The following is a 17,388-nucleotide window of genomic DNA, read 5'->3' on the forward strand; positions in this document are numbered from 1 at the left end:
AATGAGATTAAAGTCATAATTTGATGAATATTATAATCATTAAAAATCACACCTCATATTTTCAACAATGAAAATAAGTCCATAAATGCATTGGGACTTTAAAAACACCTTGGCAACATTCCAAGGTAGTATTTTACCTTAAACAGAGTATCCCTAAATCACTCTTAGTAAACACCTCTTACATGAAATAATAAAGCACCGGGAAGGGGTGGATCAAACCCTAAAAGCTGAATCATGCATAATTGCTTCTTTAACCATTGCCCTTATCGGACAATGATGCTATCTTTCAGCAACAGAGGACAAGGGTCAGTCCACACCATCGAACTGCAGCACTTTGCAGTCTTCAGGCAAGTTCATCGCTTGCTCATGTCATTTGAGTATTTTTACCAAATTACTTGCAAAGTACTATACTTATCACTCTTGCATGAAAAGCAAAAATACTACTTTCATAACTATGAATATGACTATGTGGTTGGCAATGGAACCATGGAATGTGTTGACATGGTGGAGGTTCCATTGCAAGGATTTATATCCATCTAGGATTAAACAACAAATGTCGTCCAATGATTCTTGTGCCGTAAAACTCGTGTTAACCATAAGATCTAGAGTGGGACGGAGTAGTCAATTATACTTCCACCTCTCGTTCATCAATGGATGCGCTTACCGTAGAAACTTGAATCATGAGGGACAAGCGGTAGGGTGGGGGTCCCAATAAAGTCCCCACGGTAAAGGTCTATGATGGGTTGCATCTACCGGCGAAGGAATTTATGGTAGAGCCCTGAATTGACGTCGTGGTCGGGGGCTATCCTTAATTGGTATAAATGCACCGGCGAGGACCCAGGGTCGGGGATTGCAACAAAGGGTGTGTGTTCGAGGTAGCGGAGGAGTATGATTGGCTAAGACCTTATACCGGGCCTCACACCAAAGGAAGTGTGGACGGGAAAGCTGCACGGTTGGCACCATGGTTAAGATCTCTTGTGGGTAAAGCAACACACCTCTGCAGAGTGTAATGAATCGTGACCTGTCGCTCCCTGTTCCGGGTTTTGGAACTGCGAACACTGCCGGAAAGGAACTCCATGAAGTTCTAGTAAACCGGTGAAGGACATAGTTCTTCTTAATAAAAGCAACCTTTTGAAGAAATGGTTATCAAAACATGCATAGGTATTAGACTTTCTGGTCTAGTATCGTAGCTAGTGCATTAAACACCTCTTTCCTAATATGAACTTGTTGAGTACGCTCGTACTCATACCACTCTTAAATCCCCTGCTTAGATTGTCTGAATCGACTTGAGGAGGACACCGATGGCCAAGAAGGAGCAGATGGGATCTGCTATGAAGAGCCAGACCTCTCCGGAGGTGTAGAGGGAGTGGATTACCTCATCGTCTACGGAGCCGGGGAAGGTTCCGAAGGAGAACAAGTGTAGGCTAGTATCGTAGGAGTAGTAACCGAGCAGTGTGAAACCTTTAGTACTTAGCTGCTCGAGGAGAATAAATGTATAACCTGCTAAGACTTCTATATTGTAAGTTAAGCCGGGTTCACCTCGAACCCAGGAGTATTCCTCTCTGGACCCAGGAGGAGCTCCAAGATGATGTATATATTTGGTTTGTAATAATGTATGAATGAGTTATGGACCAGCTATGTTCTGTTGTACTACTCTGAGGGATGTAATATTTGCGGATTAGTACTTCGTGAATGTTATATCAACGACTGACATACTATAATATGCAGTGATATGCAAGGTCACCATAGTATCGATGCTCAATCGAAGCATCTATGTCATCTATAAACTACGATCATCGCCTGAAATTACCCGCGCCAATTCGAATTCCTGTTTTCAGTTCTATTTTACGGGTTCTATTCTGCGCCACTGCGAATTTCGACAGAACTCGCGTTTTCGGTGAACTGAACTCGGAGTTTTCAGTTTGCGTTTTTTTGGGCTCTACTAGAGATGCTCTTAGGCTTTGAGCCTATCGATGAATGATTACCACCTCGACCTCTTCTCTTAATTCATGGTGTAATAATCATGATGCTCCCTGAGCTCCCACTTCTTCTTTGCTTCTCTGTCCTCTAATAAGTCTGTAATGCTCCCAATGTATATTCTTGTGGCTATTTACAAAAGTTCAGGCTGGTGTAAGGCCGCCACAATCCTAGTTAAAAAAAATTTCTGCTTCTCTTTTGCTGCACATATATTACCTCCGTTCTAAAATGTAAGTCCTTCTCTCTAAAAAGGCTTATATTTCGAAACAAAGGTAGTACTAACCAGTCAGACACTAGAACTCAAGTATAGCATGTGAAATTCCGTGATCACAAATTACATTACGTGGGACCTAGACTTGGAAGGTGGTAGAAGAGGAATGGAGTGCAATGTACATAAAGCTCACAACCAAGAAAAGAGAAAGCGGGGCCTGAATAAGACAGATTGCGAATGATGTGCTCTCGGTCTCGGAGTCGAGAGCATGATTTCAGGTGCTATGCTACGGCTGCTATCCCTCGCATAAACTAGAAGCATAGATCTCTTGAGCTAAGTGCAGGCAATGGATGCCCAAAGATGCCCCATCCAGTCATAACACAATACCAGTGACAGTAGCTCATAGTTTAGTATAGCAATGACAGACTTCAGGAGAGTGGCTAGTATTTTACTAGCGCTATCGATTCCCCATCCTTGACAGCCTCCCATAATCCTCGTGCCTTCTGGCCAGATTTAGAGACAGAGCTGTCTCAAGCTATGATAAAGTATGATGTTATGTCTCATCAACCGATGAGATGGTCGATTACTGCATGCACGATGGGGCGATTGACTGACTGACAAAGTATCGACGTTATGATCCAGGTCAAACCCAGACCCAGGCCTGGACTAATGGAATCAAAGCATTTCATCAAATATATTCGATATCTAGATTTCAAGTTAGTTATGGCCTATGGGAATGTGAGCTCTGAATTTTCCTGCAACGGTCTCTAGAATCTTCCCTGCACTCTCTGTTTTGCAAAGAGGAGAGAAGCAAGTGGCAGACGCTTGATCCGACACATACACATGGATGCAGCTAGTATGATACACGAGCAGGATACATGTAAATCTGGGATCGTGGCCACGCAAGCTGGAGGTTTCAGTTGCGTTTTACATATACAGATGAAAAGCACTGGGTGGGAAGACAATGTACTTATACTAGTACTGGATTTGGCGAAACAGGTTTGGCCTAAACCCGGCCTGAACCTTTCCGGCAAGAGACGATGAACATATCATACCTGACTTCGGGTGCAACTTTTCTTTTCGTCTGGACCACCCATTTGATTTTCCTGATTGCCGCGTCTCTAATCTAATTTAGTGGCGACATGAATTGGATGACCAAAGGTGCTCCACTCGAGTCATCAAAAGCAAACTCATATAGGCCGCCTAACATAGCCGCTGATGAAAAGGCGACCAAACACAACGTTGGCGTAGTTAATTAGACCGATGGGGGATACGTTCAAGCATCGAAGAAATTCAACATGATCATAAGCAAAAAAAAACCTATTTTTTGTTATTCCCTATATTCAAATTAGCTGACTTCACCAAAGAAAAGTTCTTCAAAGCTATCTCCCAAATGAAACATAATAAAGCTACGGGACTAGACATGTTTCCCGCTAAGTTTTACCGAACATGCTAGGAAGTCATCAGAAAATATTTGATGGATTTATTTGTGCATGTACCGGTGTTCAGGGTGGATTGGTTGGAATTAAGGTCAATAACGATATTTGACTTTATTTCCAAACTAGAAAGGGACTGGGCAAGGAGATCCCTTATCACATTTACTTTGTAACACTATTGCGGATACATTGGCCAGTATAATTGCCAGGTAGAAGAAGATTTCCAAGTAGATTGACTCATTCCTCATCTAGTTGAAGGAGGAGTTTCAATCCTATAATACACCGACGATACGATGATTTTCATGGAAAATGGTCCAGAAAAGGAAATCAATATGAAGTTAATCTTGTGCATCTACGAACAACTTTTGGGGCACAAGATTAATTTAATAGGAGTGAAATCTTTTGTTTTGAATATGCCAAGGAGATGGAGGAGAAGTACAAGCAAAATTTCAGATGTGCAACTAGCTCTCTTCCCTTTTGATACTTAGTTCTCCTAATTCATCATAGAAGATTAATAAGTAAAGAATGGAACTTAGTGGAGAATCGCTTTGAGAAAATGTTGGGCTACTCATAAGGCAAGGCTATCTTACGGTGATAGACTTGTGCTTACTCATTCCGTTCTTACTAGTCTTCCGATGTTCATGCTCTCTTTTCTAGAGATACCTATAGGGGTTTGGAAAAGATTAGATTTCTATCGGTCCATTTTTTGGCAAAGCGATCAACACCGAGAAAATAGACTAACAAGAGAAAACACCATTTGCCGACCCAAAGTCTTGGGGTTGAAGTCCTTGACAGAAACAAATGTTTGCCTAGTAAATGGATGTACAAACTCTTGAACAAGGAAGAGGTGTGGCAGGAGCTGCTGCATAATAAATATTTTGAGAAACAAAATTTTATCACAACTGGCAGCTAAACCAGCGAACTCTCAATTCCACAAAGGGTTAATGGGAGTTAAAGACGAGTTCTTTAGTAGAGATCTTTTAACATAGGGAATGTCCAAAAGACTCATTTTTGTGAGGATACTCCAAGCAATACCAATTCCTATATAATATTGTGCGATGGAAAAATGTTTTAGCTGCCGATATCTTTTCGGGTACTCACCTAAATATCGAGTTTACAAGGGTTTTAAGCGAACTCAGGTGGGAATCTTGGTTAATATTAGTTCTAAGGTTCATCAGGTGAGTTTAACAACCGAAGAAGATAGATTCATATGTAATCTTTCAACCTTGGGATCTTTCATGGTGAAATCCATGTACGGTTATATAATGAATGGTCACATCGTATTTTCTGAAGAAATATATCTAGAAAATGAAAGTACCTTTTAAGCCTTCATAAAATAAATTATACTTACAAAAGGTAAACTTGCTAAACAAAATCGGAATGATTGTAAGAAATGAACTTCCCGTGACTCTGAGAAGTCTATTAACCATCATTTTTTTTCCGTTTGTCCCTTTGCTCGTCTGATTTGGAGAGTATTTTATTTTATTTTTAATATTCCGACACATGCTAATGTTACCAATATGTTCGGTAACTGGCTAAATACAGTTGAAAATGAAACTAAAACTCATATTCCTGCATGTGTTTGTGCTTTAGTTTTGAATTACAGAAATGATATCATCTTTAACAAAGCTAGAGCTGCTCATCTTTTACACGGATAGTGGTCTTACCTGCTCAACAGGCACATATAGATTTTGGATGTAGCCGTCTAGAGAGATGGTTGCACGGGATATCTACGACCAGAGTGACTGACGGCTTTTATGTCCACCCTCTGCGGTCAGTGGTGGAGCCAGGACTTTTCTATTGGGTATTCGTAGTAAAGAAAACTCTACCACTGCACACTTGCAAGAAGAATTGACGCTCAAAAAAGTAACCAAGCAATCATTCAAGAATTATGCCACCAGTTTTTTTCTAACTAACTCTTCACATAATTCATTGAAGAAAATCAAAACATAATTTACAAGAGCAGCATACCATGAGTGATGAACCAATTACTTCTGATTATTAATTCAAGGTAGAATTAGCACCAACTGATCACTTAGGGTTCTGATTCAAAATTCAAGGTACACAATTGATAATCATGATTCTGAATAAAGGTAAAATCAGAAATTATATCTGAAGTACGTCTTCTTACTATGGTGATGAACTGCTGCATCAGCATCCGGGGTGTTGTGCAGCGCCGCCTTCAGGCTCATCACTGATCCCATGGACACCGGAATTTAGCGCGCCGGTGCTGGCGTTCCTATTGAGCTCAATCTTGCCACTGGGTCACGCGTGAGGCGACCGGGAGGGACAGCGAGGATCGGTTGCCTTCGCGGCTCCGAGTGTTTCCGAGCGCCGGCGAACATGCGGGCGCGTGAAGACGGACGGCGGCTGAGGTCGATTGAGACGAAGAGGAGGCGTCAGGGGCGGGTTGCCTTCACGTGTATCGATTCGATCGCTGGCACGATGTAAGGTGGGTTGGTAAGAGCCCAACTACAGCCCAAATTGGATGTTTGGCCCAGCTTAGGACGTCCAGCGTCGGGAGGGCTCAGAACAGCGCGATAACACATACAAACGAACTCCAGTATGTATATACATGCATATAGGACTTTATATACTGAACTTTTTTTTGCAAAAATTATTGGGTATTCATTACATATCCATGAATAGTTCTAGCTCCGCCCCTGTCTGCGGTTCATGAGCTGTAAAACTTTATAAATGTGAAACTCCAAAAAATGCAATAAAAGAGTTTGTGCATCGATTGATGCAGATGCAGGGACATGGCTCTCCATTTCAAAAAAAAGTTGACGGAGCAGGAGCAGACCCAAGAGAAAGTTTCAGTGGAGCCAAACATATGAGTAGAGGCACTTGTTAGAAAATTTAAACAATTTAAAGATTTTTCTATAAAATGTGAAAATATTTCTGCAATTCAAAACTTTGAGTGGGGGCCTAGGCCTAGGTCCCGTCTCAGCCCTTCACTCCTCGACCCCGAATGACATTTGAAACATGCTTATCTCTAGCCTACTACCTACTGGCCACCCGGCTCTGTGGAGGTGGACGATCGACCGAAGCTTTCTCCCATGCTCTCTCCCCTGCTCTCTCCGCCGCTCCTCCGTCGTCGATTCCCCGATGCTCTCTCCACCATGAACGTCAAGTAGGCGGTTCTATCCGCGGCCACCGCCTCCTGACGCAGCTGCTGCTCCAGCTCTTCCCGCCGTTGATGGTGATCCAGCTCCTGCCTCTGTAGCCGGAGCTGCATCTCCGCCAAACGCCGCCCTTCGTAGACTTCATCCTGACGCTGCGTATCCTCCCGCTGCAACCGCCGCAGTGCAAGCTCCTCCCACCCCTTCTGCCGGTGTGCCTCCCACCGGCGCTGGCTCAGCGCCTCCCGCCTCCACCGCGCCTCCTGTAACTCCAGCCGCTCTGCCTCCTCGAGCACCAGCCGGTTCTCCTCCTCCCACTACCGCCGCTCTGCCTCCCGTCACGCCTCCCCGCGCTGCCACCGCTCCGCCTCCTGGCGCCGCCACTCGCCAGCGTCGTAGGCATCTACGGTCGCTGCTAGCGCCGCCTCCTCCCACACCTCGTACTCTGCGAGCTACGGGTCCGCCTCCACCACTTCTACGGCCGCCTCTAGCGCCGCCTCGTCCCACGAATCCCACATTGTGTTTTTTTCTAGAATTTTTGCAGCAATGACGGGGGAGGAGAGATAATATAGACCGCCTGCGTGGCGGGAAACATCCCACGCGTTGTCGTGGCGGGAGACTTTCCCGCGCGACACCCGTGGCGGGAGAGTTTCCAGCCAGGCGTCGTGGCGGTAAAATATCCCGCACGACACCCTGATGTCACTGATAGGCGGCTCCCACGCCCAAATTTTTTAGCCTCACGAGGCGCCGGCGCGTCCGATTCGCGCCATTGGCCAAGCGGCCGGCACGGGGTTGCCGGCGCTTCTATTGGGCTCGAAAAATCGCCGGGTCCGTTTGGGGCGCGCCGGTGCGAGCCCATTTTCACTCCCGGCCCCCAAATCGCTATCGAGGCCGCTATCGTGGAGATGCTCTAATATGGGAGGGAATAGCACTTTGCACCACTTGTTGGGGCTAAGGTTGCATAAAACCACAACTTGAGTTTTGATTTGCACAGAACACCACATTTTACCTTAGTTGTTTGCAAAGAACACACTAGTAGTTGTTAGCTAGCCTAATAGGCCATTAGCAAATTTGGGCCCACTTTCATGGGCTTAGGTCACGCTCAAGGCGATGCACACATTTTTTTAGCCTAGGGGCATCTGCAGCGGCGCGACGCATTTCGGACGTCCAAACGGACGCGTCGTGTCCGTTTGTGTCGGGCCAAATGGTCGAAATCGTCCGGGCGCCCGTTTGCGTCGGGGGTGGCTCCAGCGGCACGACGCATAATTTTTATTTTATTCTTGAAGCCATAATTTACATTAATAAAAAAACATAAAAAAGCCAGAAAGGTGTGCTAAAAGTAGGTGTTGCCTACTGGTCGTCATCGCTGACGAGGTCAATCAATTCCGGCGTCGGCCATGGAAGCTCGTACGCCGGCGGTGGAGGAGGTACCGCGCATGGGCAGGAGACTGTGGCCAGGGATCCAACGCCAGAGCAGCAGGCGGAGCGTGGTCGTTGGAACGCGTCGACGTGGCCGGAGGACTCGCCGGCCTCCCCTGCGCGAGCGCTGACTCGCGGAGCTGGATTGCGAGCCCGTCCCACAAATCGAGCTCGTTGAGCTCGTCCTGCTCGCTGTTGGCCAGTGCCATGGTCACGTCCTCGTCCTCGTCCTCATCGCCCTCCTCGTCCGCGTCCTCCTGGTCGTTCTCTTCTTCTTCTGCGGCGATCTCGTGCTTGAAGTAGTCTACGTCGGCGAGGTAGCCAGCATTTCTTGGTCTTGCGGAACGGCCAACATTTCTTCGCATGGCGTCGGTGGGGTGGATACCGTGGGATGTGGCAATGGTTTGGTCGGGGAAATGGCCGCCGGCAGCGTCCCTTTAAGTGGCTCGAACGCCATCTCGCCTTCAATGGCCTTCCACTGCAACGCCGCCTCGCTGCGCACGCTCGCGGAAGCCGAGGCGCGCCATTAACGCGGCCCTGCAAAGGCTGCAGCGCGCCGCTCGCAAGTAATGCCGCGAAAGACGGTGCAGTTGTGTCCCTGCCAGACGGTCCCGTGCGAGGACCGAGCCGACACTTTGCGCGTCCGCTCAACCGTCCGCAGAGACGCAAACCTGGCGCATATTTGGGCCAGGTTTGCGTCTCCGCGGACGGCCTGGTCACTATGCGTCGCGCCGCTGGAGGTAGTGCCAGACGCATTTTCGGTCACGGCGGACACAAACGGTCGCTCAGCGTCCGTTTGCGTCGCGCCACTGGAGATGCCCTAAGCTAATGTATTTGACTTATTAAGCTCAAAATTACTATTAAAATAATTCAATGTCCCTGATGCACATGCATTAGGTATTTAGGTACCACGCATAGAGCTGTGATACGTCTCAAACGTATCTATAATTTATTATGTTCCATGCTACTTTTATGATGATACTCACATGTTTTATATATATTATATGTCATATTTATGCATTTTCCGGCACTAACCTATTGACTAGATGCCGAAGAGCCAGTTGCTGTTTTTGGTTTCAGAAATCCTAGTAAGGAAATATTCTCGGAATTGGACGAAATCAAGGCCCAGGGTCCTATTTTTCCACGAAGCTTCTAGAAGACCAAAGAGGAAATGAAGTGGGGCCACGAGGTGGCGACACAACAAGGCGGCGCGGCCCAGGTCCTGGCCACGCGGCCCTAGTGTGTGGCCCCCTCGTGACGCCCCTTGACCTGCCCTTCCGCCTACTTAAAGCCTTCGTCGCGAAACCCCCAGTACCGAGAGCAACGATACGGAAAACCTTCCAGAGACGCCGCCGCCGCCAATCCCATCTCGGGGGATTCAGGAGATCGCCTCCGGCACCCCGCCGGAGAGGGGAATCATCTCCCGGAGGTCTCTTCATCGCCATGATCGCCTCCGGATCGATGTGTGAGTAGTCCACCCCTGGACTATGGGTCCATAGCAGTAGCTAGATGGTTTTCATCTCCTCATTGTGCTATCATGTTAGATCTTGTGAGCTGCCTATCATGATCAAGATCATCTATTTGTAATGCTACATGTTGTGTTTGTTGGGATCCGATGAATATTGAATACTATGTCAAGTTGATTATCAATCTATCATATATGTTATTTATGTTCTTGCATGCTCTCCGTTGCTAGTAGAGGCTCCGGCCAAGTTGATACTTGTGACTCCAAGAGGGAGTATTTATGCTCGATAGTGGGTTCATGCCTCCATTAAATCTGGAACGATGGACGAAAGTTCTAAGGTTGTGGATGTGTCTGTTGCCACTAGGGATAAAACATCGATGCTTTGTCTAAGGATATTTGTGTTGATTACATTACGCACCATACTTAATGCAATTGTCCGTTGTTTGCAACTTAATACTCGGAGGGGGTTCGGATGATAACCTCGAAGGTGGACTTTTTAGGCATAGATGCATGCTCGGATAGCGGTCTATGTACTTTGTCGTAATGCCCCGATTAAATCTCATAGTACTCATCATGATATATGTATGTGCATTGCTATGCCTTCTTTATTTGTCAATTGCCCAACTGTAATTTGTTCACCCAACATCTCGTTTATCTTATGGGAGAGACACCACTAGTGAACTGTGGACCCCGGTCCTATTCTTTACATCTGAAATACAATCTACTGCAATTGTTCGTTACTGTTCTTCGCAAACAACCATCATCATCCACACTATACATCTAATTCTTTGTTTACAGCAAGCCGGTGAGATTGACAACCTCACTGTTACGTTGGGGCAAAGTACTTTGATTGTGTTGTGCAGGTTCCACGTTGGCGCCGGAATCCCTGGTGTTGCGCCGCACTACACTCCGCCACCAACAACCTTCACGTGTTCCTTGACTCCTACTGGTTCGATAACCTTGGTTTCTTACTGAGGAAAAACTTGCTGCTGTGTGCATCACACCTTCCTCTTGGGGTTCCCAACGGACGTGTGCTTACACGCCATCAAGCTGCGCCCCTAGCCCCCACCCATGTCCCTCGCTTGTTGGAGGCCGGTTCAACTCCATACCAGTCGATGTTAGGTTCTCTGGCTCCAAAAATTTCGTGGTCGGGAGAAACTCCTCCGGCTCACCCATCCCTGTAGTTAGAGCGCCGCCTCTCCTGCCGTCGGAGCACTTTGTGTGGGCGGGCGGCCTAGGTCGAGGGTTTTCTATTGGGTTGAACTGGTCCGAGCATACCAGTTCGCTCGCCTTGAGCGTGACCTAAGCCCTTGGAAGTGGGCCCAAATTTGCTAATGGCCTATTAGGCTAGCTAATGACTACTAGTGTGTTCTTTGCAAACAACTACGGTAAAATGTGGTGTTCTGTGCAAAACAAACTCAACTTATGGTTTTGTGCAACCTTAGCTCTAACAAGTGGTGCAAAGTGCTATTCCCTCCTAATATGGAATGGAGGTAGTACCAAACAGTAAACCCAGCTTTTCGTTTTGATGCGCTCCAGTGTTCACTTACCCAAAATAGCGCAATTCAGTTATTAGCTGTTCTTTTGCGGACAGAGATTTGGTGCACACGAGCTCCAGTGATCCCTTTTCAGAAAAGTAATTAAAAATCATATTTTTAAGTTTTAGAAAAATTTGAAAATAAATTATGATGTAGTCAGTATTGTATTCCACAAACGTGTAAATTTTCAACTGGAAATAATGTGTATTTTGGGCTGCACAAAAATAACAAATATGTGGATCTGAGTATAGTGATTCAAATCTCCAAAAAAAATCAGAATTTGTCATTTTTGTGTAGCTCATAAAACAAAAAATTTGTAATTGAGATTTTATACATTAGTGGAATACATCATTGGCTACTTTTAGAATTTTGCTACATAATTTTTTAAAATATATAAATATAATTTTCGAATTTTTTAATACACTGAGAGCACTGGTGCCCATGATCCAAAAGAACTTTTCGTTCTTTTGCACAGTATTTAGTGTTGCGCCGAATTACTACAGTACTCCTATTTGCTGTTCTTATGGAGCATTAGCTGTTTTGTGACACGAGCGTGCATTAACTAGCTCGCCAACCCAACCCCTGCAGCTTGATAGGAGGAGCCCATCCAACAAAACCCTGCAAGATCCTCCAACTCATCTCTGAGCCCATGCATCTTGACTTGGGCATGCGGCTAGCTCTCTGGTCCCTGTTTTCACATGTCCACCTCCACTCCACTCCAATCACAATCCCAATTGAAGCACTGAAAGTTCTTCCAGTGGCATGGCGTCTGTGTACGCATATACTTGCGCTGCATATTCCTCCCTGATCTAATCTCATGACACCTCAGATTAATTAGGATACTGCTGAATCTGACGATGAAAACCTCTCACTTCTCCATCCTCCCTCCGACCACTTGGCCTTCCTTGGGCATGGTATAAGTAGAGAGCCACCGAGAGCCAAGGGACGGCTCACACAAAGTTAGCAGCACTAAGTGGTGGCTGGTGGTTATAACCAACCAACCTAACCTCCCTCCTCCACTCAAAGTTTCAGACCTCTCCTCTGTTTAGCGAGTGCCGGGGGACTCGGCCAGCCACCATGAAGTTCATGAAACTTGGCGGGAGGCCCGACACTTTCTTCTCCCCCTCCGAGTCCGCGAGGTGCCGATCCTGATTACGCGCGCGCGATCGATCTTCGTCAGTTTCTTTCTTTCTGGTCCGAGTTTTGTGTCTGGTTCTGATCCTGTGTTCTGCTCCAGGTCTGTTTATACGGAGGTGACCACTGACCTGCAGATCCTGGTGGGTAACTGCCTCTACCATCTCCACAAGGTACGTAATGGACGATCCAAGAACCGGATTGCCTCTCTGTTTCTTGGGCTTTGTTCGCGGCTAGAATGATATCCTGACGAGACTGTTGGTTTCTCGATCGATCGGCAGTTTCCTCTGCTCTCGAAATGCCTGCTCCTGCAGGCGCTCTGCGCCGAGCCCGGCTCCGGCGGCGACGGCGAGGTCATCGAGCTCGCGGGGTTCCCCGGCGGAGCGGAGGCGTTCGAGGCCTGCGCCAAGTTCTGCTACGGCATCACCATCACCGTCAGCGCGCGTAACCTCGTCCCGCTCCGTTGCGCGGCGGCGCACCTCGGCATGTCCGAGGCCGCCGACCGGGGCAACCTCGCCGCGAAGCTCGACTCCTTCCTCGCCTCCTGTCTCCTCCGCCGCTGGAAGGACGCGCTCGCCGTGCTCCACTCCACGCGCCACGGCGCGCCGCTCTGCGAGGAGCTCGGCCTCACCTCGCGCTGCGTGGACGCCGTCGCGGTACTCATCGCCAGCCCCGCCAACGCCATGCCCGCCAAGTCGACGTCGGCGTCGCCGTGGTGGGCGCACGACGTGGCCGAGCTCGGCGTCGACATGTTCTGGCGCATCATGGTGGCCGTCAAGTCCACGGGCGCCGTCCACGAGAAGACCGTCGGCGACGCGCTCAAGGCGTACGCGCGCCGCTGGCTGCCCAACGTGGCCAAGGACGCGGAGCAGCCGTTCGATGACGCTGGCGCCATTGCCGCCGACAACAGCGTGAAGCAGGTCACCACGAGGCACCGGCTCCTGCTGGAGAAGATCGTGAGCCTTCTCCCCGTGGACAAGGACGCCGTCTCCTGCGCCTTCCTCCTCAAGCTCCTCAAGGCGGCCAACATCCTAAGCGCGTCCGCCGCGTCCAAGGCCGAGCTGGTCAGGAGGGTGGCGTGGCAGCTCGAGGAGGCCAGCGTCGGCGACCTGCTCATCCCGTCCGTGTCCTGCGTCAGCGACATGCTCTACGATGTGGACGCCGTGGCTGCCATCCTCGACGAGTTCGCGCTACGGCACGCGGCGGCGACCGCGCAGCCTCCAGCAGCGATAAGCCCCGACGACGACAGCCCCGCGCGGTCGGGCGGGCACAGGCGGTCGAGGTCGGACGAGAGCGTTGGGTTCGATGGCGCGCGGCGGTCGTCATCAGCGGCGCCTGTCTCGCAGTACGCGCTGGCTAGAGTGGGCAGGCTGGTGGACACGTTCCTGATCGAGGTGAGCAAGGACCCCAACCTGCCCGTGGACAAGCTGCTCGCCATTGCCGAGGCCGTGCCCGACAGCGCCCGCCCGGAGCACGACGGCCTCTACAAAGTCGTCGACTCGTACCTCAAGGTAAAAAACTCTTCCTCAAATTCCTTGTGTCGTAGACTCGCGGTAACCTCAAACTCCAATGTTGGAGTATAGTATATGTACAAACAAGAGCTTTTCTTCGCATAAACATTTTTGTGCATTATTTTACACACAGGCGCACCCGGAGATGAGCAAGAGCGCGAGAAAGCGGCTGTGCCGGGTGCTCAACTGCCGGAAGCTGTCGGAGAAGGCGTGCTCGCACGCGGCGCAGAACGAGCTCCTCCCGCTCCGCGTCGTCGTGCAGGTGCTCTTCTTCGAGCACGCCCGCGCGGCGGCGCTCTCTGGCGGGCCCGTCGCCTCCGACTCCGACCTGCCGAGCAACATCAAGGCGCTGCTGTCCTCCAAGTCTGCAGGGTCGGAGGACGACGATGCCGACCGGGTAGACGAGCAGCGGCTCCGCGCCCTGGCATCCGGCGCGTCCCCCGGCGACGACTGGAGCGTGGAGGGCCTCCGGCGGGCGGCGTCCAAGATCGCCACGCTGCGCATGAAGATGGAGGAGGACGAGGACGATGATGAGGAGTTCGTGCGCAAGGCCGGGCTGTCGCGCAGCGCGTCCCTGCGGTTCAGGGCCTTCTGCGCCCTCCCGACGGCGAACCCCAAGCGGATGCTCAGCAAGCTGTGGCCTTTGGCTAGAAGCATCACCGCCGACCGGCATTAGCAACCAGCAAGCCATTAGTTTTTTTTTTTTTTTGTAATTGCTTCTTCTGTCTCTTCTTTTTTGGGGTTCTCTACCTTGCCCAAGGCTCAAGGTTGATTTGTTTCTATCTTTGATCTCATCAGTTACAGTTCTAAGGCTGAGTGTACCATCCCTGTAGCCGTAATCATATAGTAATTGTCAAAATAAAATAGGAACATATCTGCACATGTTACTTCTATATGCATGCATGATAAATGAATGTTTTTTTTTTCTTTTTTTAGGAGAACAAAATGAACATCGTTTGAGAAAAAAGTTAACCAAATATGTTCTGAACCTTGTGCAAGCTGAATTCTAGCCCTATTATTTCTGACTTCTGAGTAATGGGAAGTTCTTTTCCAGCAAGAAAAAACAACGCTCAAGATCGTCAACTTAGAACAGGAATTTCTAGGAAGATGATGATATCAGTGCAGAATCATACTCATAGTACTCCAAAGACCAACTCATCCATCACGAAGCACTATCTTCATTTCGTATCCCATGATTGCAATCCACTTGGCAAGCAATTGCATCTAGAAGAGTTAGAAAAGAAAGTACCAAGACAAGGAGAGCATGAGCATGGAAATTCCATGGCCGAATCAAATGCACTGCAGATAATAATATTTGCTCCCCTTTTACCTGAAAGATCCTCTTTGTTAGGTCTCGAGCGTGCTGGGGGTATATATGCGCGCCGTATGATGATGATGGGATGATGAGACCTCACCTCAGCTCCAAATGTTTGGTCAGCAGCCACTAAGCAGGGACAGGTCAGCATGGGGCCAACTTAATTTTCTAGGCACCTATGATGATCCATCTTTAGCTTCTTGCTCATCACTAGCATGGGGGCAGCCTCATCCACCCGAGGCCCCAGTGTTGCTTCACAGTCCTGATAAAATTTCTTCGCTAGGGTACACACTGGCAACATCTAGTGATTTGCTATTATTGATCTTTTGCTGAAATTTCCTAGACGTATCTTTGAATTTCTTTCTCCGCATATGCCACATCGTGATGGATATCAATTCCCGGATCATTTAGTGGAGAAAACTGTGTCACAATAAAACGATCGCATCTGAATTCTTGTCACTTTACTCCCATATAATTCATCATTTTGCCATACTAATTGTCCCTTGATACATGTCTTTATTGCCCCTTTCTTTCCGAGAAACAGGGTTTGACACATATGCAAGTGTACAAGCAAATTGACCATAGTGCCGGTTCCTCAAATTCTTTTTTGAGGACCCGGCAGCCGTGCTGCCTTACAATTAGATATAAAGCAAGAGTTTTATGTACAAAGAAAAAATATACGCCGGTAACGGCTGAAACCGCATATAGCCGAAGCCCTAACTTATTTAGAGGAGAAACGTTTTTATTGCTCGGCCTCCACGGCCCGCTGGGCAAAAAGTTTTACTCCTCCGACTTCGCCTTTGCTCCCCCCCCCCCCCCCCCCCGCTGCGTCACATCGCAGCCGCCAGCTGCTCATCGACCAGTCCGGAGACCAGACCCGGCCACCGTTGATTCCTCGTAAGCTCCCCCGACCCTTCTACCTTCCCCACATAGCCGCCAGCATCCTACATCGTCGGAATTAGGCGGCCCAACCTTGTGCAACTCCAACACCGACGGATTCGAGTGACTGCGGCCGGGATTCGTCGAAGTATAGCCGGATTCGCGCGGCCACACACCACCAGATGTCTTCTTCCTCCATGCTCTGCCGCAACTCGCTCGATTCAGGGTTGAAAGACCTCTTGGAGCTCTTGGAGCTCGTGCAGGCACCGACTGCAGCAATCGCACCGGCACCAGCTCCGGCTTCCGCATCAACTCCGGCGCTGGCAGTAGCCGCTGCACTAGAACCAATGCCGGCACTAGCACCCTATCCGTTAAGGTGTATTTTACCCCTTTTTTTACTGAAATTTGGTGAATTTGAGCGGATGAAGATGATGATTGTTCATTTTAATTTGTAGCAAGAGGAAGAGAGAAGCAAAATGGAGTGAGGATGAGTACAATGATTTGTACTTTGCATGGCATCATCAAACACTTGTTGGGGATAAGCAAACATTCAAGCAATTTTGGGAAGAGATGTCGTGGTATCGTCACGGCATATGCCATAGGATGGCTAAAGAGAGTGGTTCCTGCCGGGTCTACGGTGGTATCCGGATGCGGGTATGGGCACGAGCGACACGGCGACGTACCCAGGTTCGAGGCCCTCCGATGGAGGTAACACCTCTATTCCTGCTATGAGTGTATAAGATGTATCACAGTACAATGGTGCTCCTAGAGCTGTATCCGGCTGCCCCTGGGAGGCTAAGGAAGACAATGGTCTCTCTCTCACAGGGCAGCGGTAAGACTAGAATGAGTGTGGAATGATCAATCGTCCCCCACACGAGGGGGGTAGTGCAGCTTATATAGGCGCTGGCACTTTACATAGAAGTCCCTAGATCAGGCCGGCTTGGCCGGCTCCGGCTTCTGCTCCTTCCCGAGGCGTTGACGTCAGGAGCCGTTGAGGCCTCATGGCCTGTCCCATCCGCCTGCCGGAGTCAGCGGTATGGCGAGGGCGTGTTCCTGTCGCCATCATCCCCTGTAGCCGTACGGAGCGGCGTCAGCCATGATGGCCTGTCGAGCGAGGGGCACTGTTGCTCCACAATACCCCTTACTTTACGGAAGGTGAGGTCATCGTCGACCTTTGAACCCGGATCACCTACCCAGCTCCTTCTCCTGCAAGGCTCGCCAGCCTCGAGTCGACCAGGGTATAAGATCCTAGTCGGATATGGCTTGTAGAAGCCGGCCCAGCCACAGCGCAGACGGCCGTAGCCAGGCAGACTAAGACTCAGAGCCAGCCGGCTTCCAAGGCAGCCGGCCACGGCTCCAACCAGCCGCTCCTCAGCCGGTC

The 17,388-nt window shown here is 49.1% G+C and overlaps 1 protein-coding gene across 1 annotated transcript; it reads left to right on the forward strand.

Moving 5' to 3' along the window:
- Positions 1–12,127: 12,127 nt before the first annotated feature.
- On the forward strand, positions 12,128–14,510 carry LOC124687844 (BTB/POZ domain-containing protein At1g67900-like). The gene is made up of 4 exons (XM_047221580.1): positions 12,128–12,307; positions 12,406–12,475; positions 12,584–13,813; positions 13,947–14,510. Exons 1-4 carry the CDS (start codon positions 12,246–12,248, stop codon positions 14,487–14,489), a joined length of 1,905 nt encoding a protein of 634 aa, XP_047077536.1. The 5' UTR covers positions 12,128–12,245; the 3' UTR covers positions 14,490–14,510.
- Positions 14,511–17,388: the final 2,878 nt, after the last annotated feature.

Source organism: Lolium rigidum, chromosome 2, assembly GCF_022539505.1.
Source record: "Lolium rigidum isolate FL_2022 chromosome 2, APGP_CSIRO_Lrig_0.1, whole genome shotgun sequence".
Classification (NCBI taxonomy): Eukaryota; Viridiplantae; Streptophyta; class Magnoliopsida; order Poales; family Poaceae; genus Lolium; species Lolium rigidum.